The sequence below is a fragment of the Chaetura pelagica genome, unplaced genomic scaffold, assembly GCF_000747805.2.
Source record: "Chaetura pelagica isolate M959 unplaced genomic scaffold, ChaPel_1.0 scaffold76, whole genome shotgun sequence".
Lineage (NCBI taxonomy): Eukaryota > Metazoa > Chordata > Aves > Apodiformes > Apodidae > Chaetura > Chaetura pelagica.
Window position 1 is genome coordinate 11,844,331 of NW_009970723.1, and position 19,381 is coordinate 11,863,711.

General features: G+C 36.7%; 1 protein-coding gene across 1 annotated transcript in view; it reads right to left on the bottom strand.

Moving 5' to 3' along the window:
• LRP12 (low density lipoprotein receptor-related protein 12) overlaps window positions 1-19,381 on the bottom strand; it is a 169,107-nt gene that overhangs the window by 19,624 nt on the left and 130,102 nt on the right. Inside the window, exon 2 of the mRNA XM_010006532.1 lies at window positions 426-482. Within this exon, the coding sequence (XP_010004834.1) occupies window positions 426-482 (57 nt within the window). The remainder of the gene's footprint in view (window positions 1-425; window positions 483-19,381) is intronic.

The window sequence follows — 19,381 nt, forward strand, 5'->3', positions numbered from 1 at the left end:
AAGTGTAGTGTAGTTTCAGTTACTGCTTCAATCTAATCAGGTGAAACGAGTAACTCCTGGATTCACATTATTTGATAGTAGCAGTGTCCAAAATTACATTTCAATAAAGTTCACTGCATAAAAACTTAACTGTGGGAAGAAAAAATCATTTCAACTTAAACCAACTTCTATTTTAGTTCAGTGTTTGTATGGAAAAATAATTAAGCAGTCCACTTAGAAAGGCATAATCTGTTCACGAGCATACAGGTATCAGTTTTATCTTATGAGAATTTTTCCATGTTCCAGTTGCTTCATTCCTTATTACATGCTGCAAAAGGCAGTAATAATTTTTATAGCCAAATATCTCTTCATAAGATACCAGGTGGCTTTCAATATTTACTATTTAAGTCATGCATGAAATTTAAACATTACAAAAAATGACTTACCCGTTGACACTCCTGAAATATGCACATTTTCAGAATGTTCTGCAAGAGCACCATTTCCTAAAATTAAACATAATGAATAAGCTAATTTCCAAGATAAAATTTGTAAAAAAAATTCAGATACCCTTTTACAAAACAGAAAGAACAAAGCTCAAGTTATTTTAATTAATATTAAACATTAAAGGTCCTACATTCATTTTATGATAAAACTTAAGAGAAAAAAATAGAGAAAAAGTTACTAGACAATGAAAACAAAAACCAAGCATTGTTAGTGAAACAATTAAATATACTAGAAAGGAACAACAGCCTGATAGTAGCATGGAGTTCTGGGAAACTTGAGGCATTTTAGACAGTAGACTTTGCATGATTTTGCAAGTGCTATTTTCTTTCAAGAAAGGTTTATTTCAATGCATTTTCTCCATCTGCTCCAGGATTAAGATCTTTAAGTAAATGCTATGCAAATAAAGACATCCAGATGAAGACATCCATCTAAGTCTTAATTAACTGTAGCTGATAGCCTCTATCCAGAAATATGTATCATATATAGCCAGGAACTAGCTACGTACAATAGTAACTCCCCATCCATGGTCATAAAAATTTAGTTGAAAACATTAATAATGAGACCCATGTGGTCATCAACTGTTAGAGACAGTGTTATTCTTCCAAATCTCATCCCATTTTGTATTCCAGCAAAGTAAAAGATGTCTGCTAAAGCAAATATGTTTGCTTATAGGTGGTAGTCCCGTAAACGCTGTGACGTATCAAGATTTATTTCACAGAATGACAGTATTTGTGCACATTTGCCCCACTGAATAGGTCTCATCCACCCCTCAACATCTTTTCTTTGAACCTTTAAATTTTTTTTGTAATAAAATCTTCTGATTATTTCAGGAAGAGAGAGCTACTTCCACAAATAAGCTCCTTTGAACATAGGCAGTGAATCTAAGAGGTAAAATACATCACCAAGCAAATTTTAAAACCACAACTCTTAATCCATCAAAGTTTTGTAATACTGAAGATTTGTCATGTCACACAGATTATCATACATGTAAGATCAGTTCTTCTACTAGCACAGTAACATAAGTGTGGTATGTTTGGGTAACAGGTACCTTAAACACATGAAGAAAACTCAAATTTCTTTCATGCCAGATTTAAAGACTGTTAGAGTTGACCTAGAATATTCACAACTAAGCAAGCATCTCAATGCTCCTCCATTACAGTGGTTACAAGTAAAATGTTTCAGAAATTGCTCCCAGGGTTGACACCAAATGCACAAAGATAATTTTTCACTCCCTAAAGACACAATACAGTCAGAAACCTGATGATCAGAATTTGTAGGAAAACAGCAAGTTTAATTTTTCAATGTTGCAAAGATGTATTTTAAAACAAAAACTATTTCAAATACTGTATTAGTGAGTGAATATTTCCCAAACTATTTTCAAAAGTAAAATATATTATTAAGTTTTAAAAAGCTATTCTACAAATAATTTCTCCACTTTAAATAGAAACCCACATGCTAAGGGGTGTTTGCCACTCTGATTTCATGTTCTCAGTAACACTTAGCTCTAAATTTACAAAATAAACACCATCTTTGCCATGAAATTATTTTAATTGTACCTGATTTCAAAGAAGCACATTTCTGATTGTTTTCTACTGTTTCCATAAACATAAGGAAAACATTGACACATTTCAAGACCTCTGTTTTAAACTAAAAATAGCTTACTGATATTTCATATTTCAATTTACAGTAGGGATTATTCACCGTTTTTATAATTTCAAAAAGGGGTTATTAGCACATAAAACTATATATGTAGTTGTTACTGAACACTGAAAATTAATAGCATGACAAAAAAGGAATTTACAAACATTTAGAAATACTAAAAAACCCACAGTAATGACATTGAAGACAGTCAGTATCTGGGCAGTTCTGATAAAAATAAAATATCAAAACATGAAAATACTGACATAACACTGAAGTGATGGAAAGAAAAGCAAATAAAAATTTGAAAAAGTCCTATAAATCGGTAATAATGAGAAGCATACAAAAATGGGAACCACATCCAAATCCTATATAAATTGATAAAGAATTAATGGGTGAAATTAAGAAGAAAAATTAAGTCTATATAAAAAAATTGAATGCTTTAATATTTTCTATCTAAATATACTTTATGATCTAACAATTAATCTCTTGACATAAAGTGAGGTCACATTTATTGTCAAACTAACTTCAGTGACTGCTCAGAAGCAGCACCTACATGTGATGATGAGGTCTCATCTCAGATCCAAGTATTATTGTATCACAACAAGGTGATTTTTAAAAAATTATTTCCTTTCAAGTAATCCTTCATTATATGAAAGATAAACTTTAGAAGCCTTTCAGATTATTACTTTCTTTTTTTGTTGGAAACCATCACTGAAAATGAGTCTGTTCAGATACCATTTCAGTGTTACTAACTGCTGACACCTTTATGGAATTTTTAAGCATTGATTCTTATATGATCTCAACATTTATGCCACATGGCTCCATACAAACTGAGTCCAAAAGAATATAAATATATCAGATACCAGGTAAGTAATTTCCATCAAGATATGGAAACATTATTATCTTTGCAATTCCTGTTATTCTATTTAATACAGCAGAATATGAATAAACAAAAAAATGTTCTTAGGTCACAAGGAAGATTTCGTATTTCTTGATGTTTTAAAGAAATATGTAGTATTCATTTCCATTTGAACCTGAAATTTTAAACTGAAACAGGTGCCACTTAAAAAAACTTGACATAAAGTCTGCCCACATCAGTTACAGGAGCTGGCCAGAAGTGTGTTACAGCACAGTACTGGAAGGTGCACACTAAGAAGCTCCTGCATGAATCCATTCTGCCTGAAAGAAACCAAATTTGTTTTTCAAAAACTAACATCTTCCTTTGCCTCTTTTTTTTTTCTTGCTGACTTCTTTAACAAATCACTTGAACTATACCCATCTCCTTCATATCCTTTAAAAAAAAACAAATTGACAAATTTTAAGTGCTATTAAGCAGAAATATGTCAACTTTAGTCCTGCAGCATAAGATACGTTCAGCAACGGCATTTAAGTTAGATTCACATGCACAAGGCTCAAGATAAAAACAAGTGTTTATGTTTTTTCTAAAAAAAAAAAAAAAAAGATATCAAAATAGAATCTTTGCTAAATAAGAACTGAGATACATTAAACTACTAGTAGCCTGTAGGTTAACCAAAGCATGGCAAGCACTTTTAATGGCTTTCTATGTAAGTGCACATGAGCTTGTTGCCTAGAACTGATGGCAGTATCTCTAGATTCCTCGACTGCAATAAAAAAAAAAAAAAAATCAGCCAAAGAGTTATTGAATTACTTGACTCTTTATGAATGTGTTTACATGATGGAACAATGTCCAATTTCTGAGGTGTCTTTCTGTCATGCACAACTTCAAAAATCTCTTCAATGCTCAAAGTATGGTTGTGGTCAAAGTTGGTCACTGATTCTGACAAATTAATCCACAGGATTTTTATTTTGTTTCCACAACATAAAGCCAGTCCCTTTTGATCATTTTACCTATCCCACTCAGATACTCCAGTTTTAGATGCTATGTTATCCTAGGAGTAGGCAGAAACAGACAAATAGTGCCACAAACACTTGAATTAATTCCTTTTGATTTGTATCTCACAGCTGGCTGACCACAAAAGAAGGCAAGATGAGATTAGGTTTGCCTTCAGGTTTTCCAACAGTTGTGGCATTTCTCCCTATTATTCTATATGAAACTACACTGAATACACTTCACCCCACCCTGAAAAACCCTCACATCATCACTTCCAAACATCCTGGTTCAAGAGCCATGAGCCCTATACTCCTATATGGAGTCTGAAGAGGAGAACAAATCTATGTAGAAGAGAAAAACCATAGCCCTGGAAGGTATTTGACTTAACATCTGAGTTTCATCACAGACAGGAAAATAAACACAGGCCAGTGGAGGGCTGGCAACAAGGAAAACATTGCAGCAAACACACTAACCAAACTGCAGAGGAAAACTATAGAGTGAAAGTGTGGAAAATACAATGCTTTCACACTTGAAAAACCTGGTACATTTGGAAAAAGTAGTTGCCGAGTTCTACATATTAGAAGCTCAGAGAGTAGCAGTGATGCTCAGACTAATGTGTGGTGTCTATTCAGCTGCAGCCCTCATTTTAGAATGTTATTGCCGTGCATCCCCCCTTTCCCATAGCCTACAACAGCACAGGTCACTCTCAAAATGGGATCAGTATCACTCAAAGGATTACCTGCATATAACATAAGAGCATAAAACTAAGCCTTAGTCCTGAAATGAGCTTCACCTTTTAAAGTTTTACTTAAATCCATGCTGTTTCCAAAAAACATAGCCAGACGCCCCCTCCCCTGAATTATTAAGTGTCCCTTATTCTAAACATTCAGATTAAACAAGACAAGCTTCTGCATTCCAGATACATGAACTTGGAGGTTTCAGACAAAGAACAAGAACTCTACCTAAATATTGATATATTTGAGATACCAAAATCTTAATGAAAACGCCATTTTAATTTCAATCTGATTAAAACTAGTAATACAAGCACACAGCAAAGTGACGAATATTGTAAAAGTGCACCCAAAAATTTGGTACATGGTCAAATCAAATGTTGTTAGTTCAGTTTGGAAGAACATAATGTATTTTAGGACTCAGTTAAATCTAAATTGTTTTATAGAGAAATTAACTTGACTGTTGAAATGAAAAATGAAAAGAAAAAAATAATTCATAGTGGTGAACACCACATTTAAGTTACAGTTTATTTTTGCTGTTAGACCAAGTAGTTACTGCTACTTATGTTATTCATGCACACAGATCTCCACTGAAGCTAAATTATTCTATACCAAGATTAAACCTCTGCCATCAGCTTTAACAGCCAAATTACAACCCTCCAGAAACAGAAAGACATTAAGTGAGGAACTTCTGTAACCGACTCTGAAGAGAGCTTTTTCTAAACTACCTTAAGTTAAAAGGTACCGTGCTGCACAATGAATGCTACAAAAACAGACTGACAGGATACTTCTCTTGAAATATAATCATCAGGGACAAGAGATCAAGAACAGTTCCTGTGTATCATGCATTTCTAAACACCCTTTATCACGATATCTGCTTGCTTGCTTTGCTTTAGACAATGCACTTCATGACCACATTTCCTTTTTCATCCTACTCCCAAAAATCCTGTCCATTCCCTACCTTATAAAGAGTAAGCTTAACTGATTTACGCTGCCTCTTGTCAGCTGAAGTTACCTTGCACTAATCATCACAAAACTTTGCTTCTAACTGATGAAGTATGGATGATGACAACAAAATAAGAAACTTACTGTACACTTCCATGCACAACTTAGTGCTGCCTTACATATCACCCCACTAAAATGCCACTTGGCAATGGTCCTATTATGCCCTAGTACATAAATTGCAGTATATTCCTTGATCTAGAGATATGAGAGCTGGAAACACTCATTATGCCTCTATCATTTTCCAGCATGCTTCTTAGAAATGACCTATTTTGCTAGCACGCATTGTGGCCATCCCACCCCCTCACTTCCTGCAAATACCTAAGCACAAGTTGTGCAGAAACTAGCTTCACCTGCAGACGGCCTGTGAGGCTGAACCACAGTCATGCTCGGCAGCAGAGTCTTTGGGAGAGAAGTGCAAAGGCTAACTGCCTCCCTGTCACGTGGTTAATCTAAGATTAAGAAAACACAGCTCTGAGCAGGTCATGCAGGAGAACAACAGAAAAACAAGTACTACCATCTTCCTCCAGATAAACTAGATGATCTTCAAAGGTCACTTCCAACTCATTTCATGATAAAAACATTAGTTCAGCACATAACTGAAAATACTATATTCAGTTATTTACATGTAGGTCACATGCAATTAACAAGCCAAAAAAATTAGGTAGGAGCCTCCTCAGTCTTTTGGCTTATCCCTTACAACCTCCTCATCGCCTGAACACTTTGCACCTGTATTTGTTCAACTACTGTTCATTTAGAATTTAAATGCATTAGCTTCAGGGACTTAATGCTACAACAGCAGCAAAAAGCTACATATCCATAGGTATATGGCCATACTGCTGCCAAACTCTCCTGTACTGCCAAAAGAGTAGTACACAGTAAATTACACAAGTGAGCGGGAAAAAACCTACTTTGTATAATTTCAAATGAATACATGGGTACAAAGGGGATAAGACTTGTTTTTTTCATCCTTTACAACCTAAAAAAAGTCTCAGAGAATGTGGTTTCTTCTGTACTTTCTCTTCTAGAAGCAAAACGTGTTCTCCTGCCACTGCTAAACTGTATTATGCACTTTGCCTTCCACAGAAGACAGAAACAGACATACATCTGCAACTTCAATGTTACAGGAGACAGGGAACTTAAAGTGACTAAGAACGAAAGAAAGAGACAAAAAAAAATAAAGCAGGATGTGCATTTGAAACTTATCCAGCCAGAGCAGTTAATGAAATAAACAGTGCTATTGCTACAAGGAATGCTTCAAATGAAGGTGTGGTGGAGCTCTGAGTACACAGACCATTGAAGCCAGACAACATTTCTTAGATCTTTATATGCAGCAACAAAGCGAACCAGCAATGTCATTCTCAGATTGGTATAGGATCAGACAGGCCCTTTACAGGTGACACCATTTTATTATTTCCTGCGTTCTGATGGCTTAGTTTGCAATCACTGCATCGTTTCAGTTAAAGATATGCACAAAATCAAATTAGTATGTTTGTGCACCAGTATGTATTTGGATTAACTACTCAAGAGAAGATTTGTGATCCACAGTCATCTCATATTTTCATGTTTTTTCTTATGTAGTGCATTGCATCTTGGACCAGAAGCTTTTTGTCCTACACACAACTGCCATTTGCTTACTTCCTTGACAAAGGGCAACACATGCTTTTGCTTAAGTCCATGTATTTCAGGACAAAAGGCAATTTAAAAAAAGTCTTTACTTTTTAGGCTTTAACTGAGAACTAATCTCCAGTTTAGCTGATTGCTAGGAGTTATTGAGATTGAAAGAGTTATTGAGAAGCTTTGTAGTATTTATTTTGAATCACGAGCGTGGTGTTAATTAGTTATGTGCAATTCTTTTCCCTATTTCCAGAAGGTTAAGCACTGGAGTTATAGGAATTTCAGATGGTCGTTTGTAAAACAAGCTGTTCAGCCAAGATGTGAATTATCCTTCAGGTAAGGGAAGGATTAAAGAACCATTCTTTTGATATAAAATTACACATGCAGTAAAGAAAAACACTGAGAGAAAGCCTTACTGCTGTGCAGACATCAGTCAGAATTCTCTACTAAAGGCAACGGGAGCAACAATGACAAGATTTATTCCAAGTCTCTGTAACAGATCAACATCTGCTATAAAGAAGGTACAGTAAATATATCTAAAATTTCAAACAGTGGAAGAGAATGTTCACATGAAATGAGAAAGTGTTGTATACTTGAATACAACAATAGAATAGCTCATTTATTTAATTAAGGAAATAAAAATGACTAATATGTGAAACTATACTGAAATAGTATCTCATTTAAACGTGTTTGATACAAAAGCAGGAAACAAGCACATAAAATTTCCCTGTAAAAGCAGATAAACAAAATTTGTTTATAATGACCAATGTTGTTATTTTATGTAGAACCATTTTTATTTTAGACCAAACGTGATGTAGTTTTATTTAGAAAACCAAGAGAAGAGCCAGAGAATCAATTCTGCAATTTGTTTTATGTAGGTTTACATTTTTATTTTTTTACAATAACCAATATCCACCATTTTATGCTTAGAAAATTATTTCTTTGGTATAAAACAATAGCTACAGTGTTGCTGAAAGTCTGCATTGTATACTTAAAGCCTGTTGTTCAACTCTGCATTTTTGTACCACCCCTTCATTCTTATACTGTCCTTTTCACCTTACAAGGGACTTGAAATGACATGTAGGTGCATGATACTTTATTCATCTCTTGCCAAATAAAACACAGGCATGAAGTTCCCAAATCTAATTCACTGTACAGAGCCTAAACCCAAGTTTAATCGGTACTTGAGTGAACAACAGCACATAGCTTTATTCTCATAATCTGGTAACACTAAATTAGAAATAGCTAAAGAAACATATTATATTTATTTTACATTCTTCAGCTTTGTAACATTTTCCCCCCACCAAAAAAGTGTGTTTGTTCTTCAAAAATTGACTATTAAAACAGGTACTTTAAAAACCAAACTTTATGACAGAAATGCTTTGAATTTGAAGAATATATATAATGATCAGATTACAACAGATCTATTAACTTCTCTGCCAAAACATAAAACTCTTTCTTCCTTACACTTTTATGGTGCTAACTTGAGACTTGTCTACTTTAGTATTTTAATTGAGACAAAGAGCACACTACTTTGTTCACACTATGCTGTGGTCTTGGAACCATCAAACTGGACTTCTTTTAGATGACACTAATCTGGACTACCTGCTCCGACTGTTACTGGGTACTCAGTCCTCTGGACCTTGTTAGAGACAGTCCAAAGAAAAACTTTCAGAAATGCATATGGAGCAAACAATACATTGTCAGCCTAACTTTACTCCACAAATCTATTCCTGTCAGGCTATGGGGTGTGCCAATGCATGGATATATACAGATTTTCAATACCAGCTCTAGAGCTCCACCTCAGCTTCAGGGACAAGCTTCAGAGACTCTGCAGTCATTTAGAGTGAGCTACTCAAGATCTGTTTCTGGACCAAGTACCACATATATTATTCACTAATCTTACACCAATTGTGAACATTGTTGCAATACACAAAAGAAAATCCACATAAACCATAACAAGATGCAAGCGTAACACAAATCTGACATAGATGCTGCCAGCCAGGTGATGCTGGAGTATCCAAACACAGCTGTAAGCACCACTGGGATACATTAAATAAACAACTGGAAGACGCTGCACTCTTATGATGTGAGTTCTTGCTTTCTTGCTTTGCAGCATAGTAAGGGAAAGCTCTTCCTTACTGCCAATCAAACATAGAAAGCAATGAGGAGTTCTGCACTTGGCTGTTTAATACAGCACAAATCTCTTCTTTGGCTGTATGAGTAGGAGAGACTCACAAGAGGACAGGAAACACTTCTGAAAGAGATCTTTGCACACCAAATTAGCAAGATAACCCAAGATTCCTTTATCCTAGGTCACAAAAGAGAAGCTAGGGTAGTCACCACAGCAACTCTAATATAATGCTGCAGGTAGGAAAAACCCCATCTGGCCACACCTGTTATTCCTCCAAGACAAGTCTTGAGTCTATAGTAATTAAAATACAAAATTTTAAATTAATAACTAAACCAACTTGACTTCAGAGAAGGATTTTGGTGACAGTTTCAGCAATAAAAAACAGTTATGATTCCTCATTTGTAGCTTGAAAAGGTGGGGATAGATAAGAACCTAGCTGCTTTTTCTTTTTTTTTTAATTTATTCTCATGCAAAAATTCCACAAACTATTTATAGACAGTTCTAATATACTTGGCAGCAAGCAATGGAAATTGGAAATTTAGTAGACATTGGCTCAGCTTCAACAACATTCCTGAATTTAAGCACATAAGTAGTTCTATTCATGTCAAATACTATACTAGTGTGCAGACAGGTATAAAAGATGTTACTTGATGGACCATTGCCTGGAAGTTGTACATGTGTTCTCTGGTAGTAATCCAATGCAGCACTTTGGAAAAGCCAGAGAGTAGGAAAAAAAAAAATAAAAATCTCAAGTAATTTGAAAATAATAAAAAACCGATACCATAGTGAGAGGAAAAAAAGAGTAGACCAGCAACTAGGAGGCATGGACAAAACCAAGAGATACTATACTGCCAACCCATTCTTAAATTAATATCTCATTTATAAGGCTTAGTTATATATTCTTAACTTATTAGACCCCATCATGAATGCAAACCTAACAATTTGCCCTCATATTTGAAAACATTCCACTCTTGTATAACTTACAAATTTACAATACACTAAAGTTTCTGGCTATTTTAAACAGCTATGATTAAAATAATAAAACTATTTTAACAAAGGACCGTTCATAGCCTGTGTATGTGTTCATCTGCAGTACCTATTCTTTTCTTCTGAAATTGTATTTCAGATACTAGAAGTATTTCATATTTGAGAAGTGCCAGACTATGGGAAGTCTGATGTGTGGGCTGCACTGTGCTTATAATGTAGGGGAAAGTGCATTTCAGATTTGATTCATACTCTATACAGTTTTCATACTTTTATCTACTGCAGTTTCCTTAAATTGCTGTTGCAGCAGGAAAACTGGAATTGTTTTTGCTCCATGAAGGTTTAGATTGCTCTCCCATCTTAACTTCTTATACCTACAGGAACAAATGGCAGTAGGCAACAGTATACATACAGCAGGTATATTATATTAAGGACAAAACAAAAAAACAAACATATACAGGCAATCAGAAGATTCAGACCTCAATCAGAAGTTAGTTTGTAAAAGCAGGGCTCCAGTTCATATATGATTAAGATGCAATACTGCTGGTTATCCTGTTCTCTTAAAATTATTTTATTCCATTCTGTCTTGAAAAAGTGATAACAGAAGAAACAAAATAATTATTTATAAGCTAATAACCATAGTCATCATAAATCTATTATAAGCAGAAATGAAAACATTATCTGCTATTACCCTGTGAATGCCTACCAGAAACCCTTAGAACACCCAAGCTTCTATGCCAGATGACAGCATGACTCAGACTTACAACTGTTTTTTTTTCCAAAAAAGACTAAAGTAGTGTAGGAGTACTTGATATTGGGGGATGGGGGAGAATCACGAGGATTTTTGAAAAGAAGGAAAACACTGCTCTGCTGCTACATCTTTATTATTGAGCCTACATCTCATGTGATTAACAACTGAAAACAGAAGAGAAAAACACTAGCTAAAAAAAAAAAAGTAATAAACACCTAAGATGCATACAGAGAATAATGGTTTCAAAATCCAGATTGCTCACTGGATTCATAAAATAAAACTACAAAAACTATTTAAGTCTTTATTCAACAGAGGGCTAAGATGTTACAATTTGAGCAAAAACCATGAAGGAAGTTTCATACTTCTGACCAGAGGAAAACCAGAGGATTGAGAAATGAAACCATAATTTCCAGATTTGCTATATTCTTTCTGGAATACTGGCCTGAGCAAACAAAGGCACACTGGAATCAAGAGTATATACCTGCTGAGCTTCAAGTCTGCCTTCATGAAGGTAACAACAATAAATTAGAATTAACTGCAAAGCATCCCAGCTGTATTCACTGTAATGACCTAAATGAATTGAATGCAAGTCATTTACTGGAAAGGGTGGTGAAGCAGCAGTATATTTACATGCACATTTTGCACATACATCAAATATAAAAATCATAAAAGCACAGCATGTTTATTGCATCTAGGAAAAATATCCTCATTTGAAAGATAAAACCATGTTTTCTTCCGTTCTTGCTACTTATTATGAGAAATAAAACTTTACTTTTGACAACTTTTTATGTTCTGTAATGTGTTTTGGTTTCTTTCTGACACAATTAAAAACCACTGCAGAGTTCCTAAGAAAGCTTGTTTTCTTTAATTTACAAAAAAGTTCACAAAACCGCAGACCTTGCAAAAGCTTGTGCAGGCTTGTTTCGCAGACTGGCAAAGGGAATTTTCAGACCCCTACCAGAGTGAATCTGAACCTACACGAAAGGTCATGAAGTCTGCCCTGCCATCTTTCAGTAATAGAGGACAGTCTCTGTCACTTATATAACGCTTCACTGAACTACTTCAAGCATAGAAGTACACTTACACAGTGGAACTCCACAGGCCATCATTCACACAGACTGCAACAAGGCAGCCAAAGAGAAGAGTTCCTAACACAATGCACTTCTTGCCTGTGCCTTCAGCATCTATAAAACAATGCTTTTTTGCTAATCTCATGCAAACAGGGTCGTTCAAAATTAATTTCATTATTTATTATGAATAATTTCATATGCTCTAGTTATAGCCGACAGGAGTGGAGATGTCACTGAGTTGAGGGAACTACAACATGTAGGTGCTTCCATTCTCACTATTAAAAATACATTAAATCCACATAGCTCTTTCTCTACTGTTATTTATCAGCTTCAAAATTTCAGTTACTACAATAGCAAAGGCTATTAATAAGCAACACTAATTTTCTAGACCTGCATAAAATATCCTGTTTATTAAATATCCTTAGGACTTAGGAAGAATTAAGATATGAACTTGCTATGATTTGCCAATCACAACACACTGCATTCCTCAAAATGCACTGTGAATTGCTTCTATTAAAAAAAGACAATAGAAGACAGATTTCCTACAAGGTATGACACTGATTTTACCCAGATTAGTATCTTCTTTAATTCAGAATAAGATCTTAAAATAGCTAAGGCATACTCCTGGTACAAACATGTACACACATCCTTGCATGAGTATACTCAGCAGCCATGCAAGAATTCTGTGCATGGCAGTCTTGTTACTTTTGCATTCTTTTGTTCAAACAAATTAGTTTCATCAAAGCAAACAAACGATAAGGGAAATACCCAGTAGAATTTATAAACTAGTTAAAATTATTTTCTCTCCAGTGTTTTATGCATGATCTGTGTACAATTTGAGAAAACAGCTACTGCATTGATCCAAGTCATTGATTCTAAAATATGAAACTTCAGGAATCCCCATAGATATTTTACAAAGTCTAGAAGCAATCTATAGGTTTTTCAGCCTGGAGAAGACAAGGTTCTCGGGGGACCTCACAGAGGCCTTCCAGTACCTGAAGGGGCTACAGGAAAGCTAGGGAAGGACTTCTTTCAAGGGCTTGTAGTGCAAGGACAAGGCGTAATGGGTCAAAACTTGAAGAGGGAAGATTTAGGTTAGACATTAGGAGAAAATTCTTCAGTGTGAGGGTGGTGAGACACTGGAACAGGTTTCCCAGGGAAGTTGTGGATGCCCCCTTTCTGGGAGTATTCAGGGCCAGGTTGGATGGGGGTCTGAACAACCTGATCTAGGGGGAGGTGTCCCTGTCCCTGCAGGGATTTGCAACTAGATTATCTCTACGGTCCCTTCCAATTCAAACCATTCTATGATTCTATGATATACTTACGTAATTAAAAAACAAACAGATATAAATCTCCAAGACCCAAACTGGCATTTATTTCCCTGTCTTTAGAAAGCAGATCTTCTCCTTCCCTTCCATCTTATCTATTAATCCTGTGATTCTTGTCCTGAAAGAACGATGCTGGTGCTACACCTTACATATTAGCATGAGTACACCTGTAAAAGATTTTAACACCTTTTATTTCAAACATTATGCTGTGTCTTCAAATTACATTTGCAAAAAGTTTAGTCTTATTTACTTGGCTTACAGTATCTGTAAAAGTAACATACTATTGCATTTACAGTAACACACTTGCATATTTTCATAACAGCACAAATAAGGTTTTATCATTATTAGAGCTTTATTGTGTCAGGAACTGTACAAACAAGAAAAATAACTCTTGCTTTAGAGATCACTACTTTATGGAAACTGTAGATGTTACATTTTTATTAGATAAAAGAAAAGGACAATAAAGAAGCAGAATACGTAAAACAATAGGAAATCTCAGCCCACCAGGTACCAAAACATCATCAAAAGGCAATGTTTTACAGAACCATAGAATGGTTACAGTTGGAAGGCATCTTAAAGATCCTCAGGTTCCAACCTCCCCACTATGAGCAGGCGCTCGTCTCTTCTCACAAGTAACTGGTGACAGAACAAGAGGAAACGGCCTCAAGCTGTGCCAGGGGAGGTTTAGACGAGACATTAGGAAGAACTTTTTTCACTGAAAAGGGTTGTCAGACATTGGAACATGCTGCCTAGGATGGTGATTGAGTCACCATCCCTGGATGTGTTAAAAATCATCTAAATATGGCACTTGGGGATATAGCTTAGAGCTGGACTTAGAGTAGGGTTAATGGTTGGACTCTATCATCTTGAGGGTCTTTTCCAACCTAAGTGTTTCTGTGACAGCTCCCACTAGACTAGGCTGCACAAAGCCTCATCCAACCTGACCTTAAACATCTCCAGGGCAGGGGGCTTCCACAACCTCCCTAGGCAATCTACTCCAGCACCTTACTACTCTCTCCTTTTCTGGCGAGAAGTCCCTCCCCAGCTTTCCCGTAGGCCCACTTCAGGTACTGGAAGGCCACTATAAGGTCTCCCCAGAGCCTTCTCTTCTCCGGGCTGAAGAGTCCCAACTCTCACAGCTTGTCTTCATAACAGAGGTGCTCCAGGCCTTTGATCATCTTGGTGGTCCTTCTCTGGACCCTCTCCAACAGGTCCACGTCTTTCCCATGCTGAGAGCACCAGAACTGTACACAGTACTCCAGGTGAGGTTTCACCAGAGCAGAGGGACAGAATCACCTCCTGGCCACACTTCTTTTGATGCAGCCCAGGATGCAGCTGGCTCTCTGGGCTGCATGCGCACACTGGCGGCTCATGTCGCCCCAAGTCCTTCTCCTCAGGACTGCTCTCCAGCCATTCTTCCCCCAGCCTGTGGGTTGTGCTGACCCAGGTGCAAGACCTTGAACTTGGCCTTGTTGTACTTCATGAGGTTGATGTTAATCCACCTCTCAAGCCTGTCAAGATCCCTCTGGATTGTGTCCCTTTCATCTACCGTGTCAATTACTCCACACAGCTTGGTATCATCAGCAAACTTGCTGAGGACACTCTCAATCCCACTGTCCATGTCTCCAACAAAGGTATTAAACAGCACTGGTCCCAATACTGAACCAAGGGACACCACTCGTCACTTACCTCCACTTGGACACTGAACCACTGACCACAGCTCGCTGGGTGAGACCATCCAGCCAATTAATTATCCACCAAGTGGTCCATCTGTCAAATCCATGTCTTGTCACCTTGGAGACCAGGATGTTGTGTCTGGAACAGATGCTTAGTAACTGCATCTGCCAGCTTCCTCAGGACCCATAGATAGACACCATCAGGTCCCATACACTTGTGAACCTTCAGGTTCTTTAGATGGTCACGAACCTGTTCTCCTACAGCGGAGTGTGCTTCACTCTCCCAGTCCCTGCTTTCACCTGCTGTGGCCTTTGCAATGAGGCTGGAGCACTTGTCACAGAAGACTGTTCCTTTATAGAAACCACAGCAGAGTCAAGAGGACTTGAAGAAAGCAAATATGATGGCTTTGTGTTTGCTGCGAAGCACAATAAAAATAATGGCTAAATTAATGTTAGTGAGTGATAAGGCTATCAGTACTAAAGAACCACTGCAGAGCAACAGGATCTGTAAAACCAAATGAAACAGAACTCTGACTTACAGCTATCCTGTGCTAACAGCCCCTCATTGGGCTTCACCTTCCCTCTCCCTAACAAATCACTCAGAAAAAAAGTTCAAAATCCTTAACACCAAAGGTAAAGGCTTGTCTATTTCCCAAAGTGGAAACTTCAGGAAGCCTTTTGGGAAGTCTGAATTACATTAATCATATTGGAAGCACCTATAGAGACCAGACAGCTTATATGAAAACAGTTGTAAAGCAGTAACTGCAATTTAAATACAGTTAACACTGCCACCTTTGTATGGGAAGAAGGGCACATCTGACAGCTGGAATACTTTTCACATTGCATAGCATGACAGGGTACCGAAGCCTCTTGTGATGGCAATTTCCAGTAGTTAGAAAAGATAAACACAACCTTCTACTATCAGGAACTAGAAACAGGAGCATTGGATCGTAGTATGACTCCACAATTACAAAATAAAGCAAAGAAATTATTTCTATAGAGTTGAATAAGCATTTGACTTGACAGCCACTTTAGGCAGCTGCAATTTAGTGGAGTACAGCACACTTTCAAAACAGCCATAGTGTATGTAACATTAGTCATAGAGAGCAGAACAAAGTTTATTTTGAAATACTTACATATATCATTTCCCTGCTGTCAAACTACATCCATGAGACACACAAATTACCAATGGAAAACTTCATATGTAGTCGTATGTCATTAAGTAGACACACGGCTAATTTACTATATGGATTCTGGTTTTGGCTTTCTGCAAGGCAAGTATTTGTTACTGAACTTAAAAGACCACAATGACTTGTAGATACCATAGAGTACAAAAAAAAGTTGTTCATACGACCGTCAACAAACTTTTTGTGCTTACTCTCTATAGAATCAGTAAGAAAGAAGACTCACAGCATAAGGGTCACAAAATTCCAAGTTCTATTATATTACAGCAGCTCTAAGCACGGAGTCCTGTATCCTTCAGCTGTATCATCTAACCCTTTTTCATAAAATGGAATTCAAACTAATCCTGCTTTCCTTCTCAAACACACACATATGTTCCCACCCTGACATTCTGTAAGCCACAGACATAGACCCCAGAGTGCAGCAGAATCATAATTTCTATTGGACCACCTCATAAGAAATTGGGAATGTCTGTACATTTAGTGATACAAGCTTTATTTATCTCAATACACCCAAATTCAGTGTCTCACTGTACTTTGAACCTTCAGGTTTTAGATATAAGCTCACAGCAATTCAAAAGACCAAACAGATTTCCAGGAAGTTAGACAGCTGAAATATGCATATTTACAGAGATTTGAATTGGCCCATTCACTCCACCTAATGTTACCACCTTAATGAAAAAGCTCTTTGAAGATGAATGACAAGGAAATAACCCACTTCCTTTCATCAAAACAGCCAAACTTGGGACTGAACCATCCCCCTCAGCTTCGACACAGCTGGCATGATGCTGTCGATTTCCAATATCCCTGTTCTCAGGCTTATCCACGTGCCAGTCCCAGTGACAGAATTATGAAAGGGAGTTCACATAGGCACATGTTCCCCAGCCCCTTCAGGTCCTGGGATACTCACCAAGAAAGCACAGAGAGCCCCCATACCACATTCTGCTGAAAAACCTTACCAAAGCACCAGCCTTTTTCCAGGGAAGGAAAAGCACGTAGCCATGAGTGAATGGGCGCACACGCATATACGTGCGCGTGCATGCACTCTCTTGGACAGCTCCTATGACAAAAGCACAACTAGGAAGAGAGGCCTAAACACGAGAGGAATGAATACTCTGGAGAAGAGAATGTGATCTAACAGGTAATTCCAAAATCCTTACCACCATTTACCCTGGTATTAATTTTTAGAATTATCTTTGCAATCCCTACACCTGGTACACCTTATCTCCACTTCTACCTTCACACAAGCTCTTATCATCTATTCCTTTCCTGACCAAAAAACCTTCTTACTACACATGTTTACATGAGTCATTAACTTCCTTCCTGACAATAGCTTTATCGATTTGTTTTCTGCACTGCTGTTTCCTAAAAAATACTTCTGAATATATGGGATACTATATAAAAACATGTTTTGACTACTCCTCTGAGGAAATCCCTGCCAAAAATCATTCAGATATAAACACCAGATGACTGAACACCAAGTTACATAAATACTGGCCACCCGTTTGTCCATTCAGCTCACAACCTGATACTTCAAAAGCCACTTCAGCTGTTTATTTTGCACATATTCACTGTTTGAAGATCTGAATGCAGTTCAAATTTTTAAGTCACATTCCTCATGCCTCTCAACTTTTAAGTAAGTCTGCCATTTCCCACACTGACTGACTTAAGCCAAACCAAGATTCCCCACTTCACACTCCCTCATTAAATCAGCATAGGACCAGAAATGTGGAGTAACAAGCTCTATTCATGCACAACCATGGAGTAACTTACTTGTTTTCTGTGCTTCATCTTTTACCCTGCAAAACCCGTATTTTAGAGGAATACTGTCAGAGTGTGGGTTTATTAGTCTATCTTAATACTCAAACCTCAGATAGAGAGATTTTAGGCAACTATACAAATAAAATTTTACAAGAAATATATATACATTGAAGGTTTGTTTCCAAGCACGTCACATCAATAAAGCACAGCAAGTTTAGATATGGTTTAAGTCTATAGTATTTTCTTTTTTGTATAATCCTATTTTTAAGAAGAAAGCTTAGCACCAGCAAGGCACAGCTTGATAGACAAGTGTTCATTTTAAAGAGATGCCACATATGAAGTAAAAGCCAACTAGGGAAACTCAAACTGGAGCTATTTTTTGGGACACTTAAATTCAACCTGTGTATGAACAAAACAAAATTATTTTTTGAAGAAAGGGATGAAGAATGCTTTGGAAAAATAGCTATGTGAAAAAGATACTAGTTTTTATGTTAATACAATTTACCAAACTTGACAGACAGTTGTATTCTTTTAGATGTAGCTTCTTTTGAATTTGTATGAAAAGCATTGTTACACTTGTGCATTGATGAAAGCAGATTACATCCCTTACAATTCCTTACTGGCAACTCTGTCTAATGAATAATAATAAGCCACAGTTTAAGGGCATTGGTTTCGCTGTCTGTTGGCTATTTGAAAAAGGAAGAGGGTATTACTAGAAGAGATACAGTTCTGGGAAAGAAGTATAAACAACATCTGAAATATTTAATGATATCAAAGTTTTCCATTCCTCATATTTTATTGATAGTATATGCATATATTAGGAAGCACTTACAAGTTTACATAGATTGAAAATTGAAGAGAATGGCTTCTTTAGATGCTGTGAAGACAGAATACTTGCAAATTCTCACATTGTTTAGCCTTTGCCACTGACTGTTATCCACTTGACTATTAATTTTTTTTTCTTCATTGTCTGCAGAAATACTCAGACTCCTCATTGCATTACAAGAGTATTTTTCTGTGGGTTCAGTCATTACCAGTGCTGGGGCACCAAGACACTGATTTCTTAAGATATCTGTGTATTCACTCTCAAAGTATTTTAGCTGAGTTGGTCCCCAGAAGGTAACTGTTAGACTTGCTGTGGCTGCAAGTGATGGTACAGATGGCATTCCT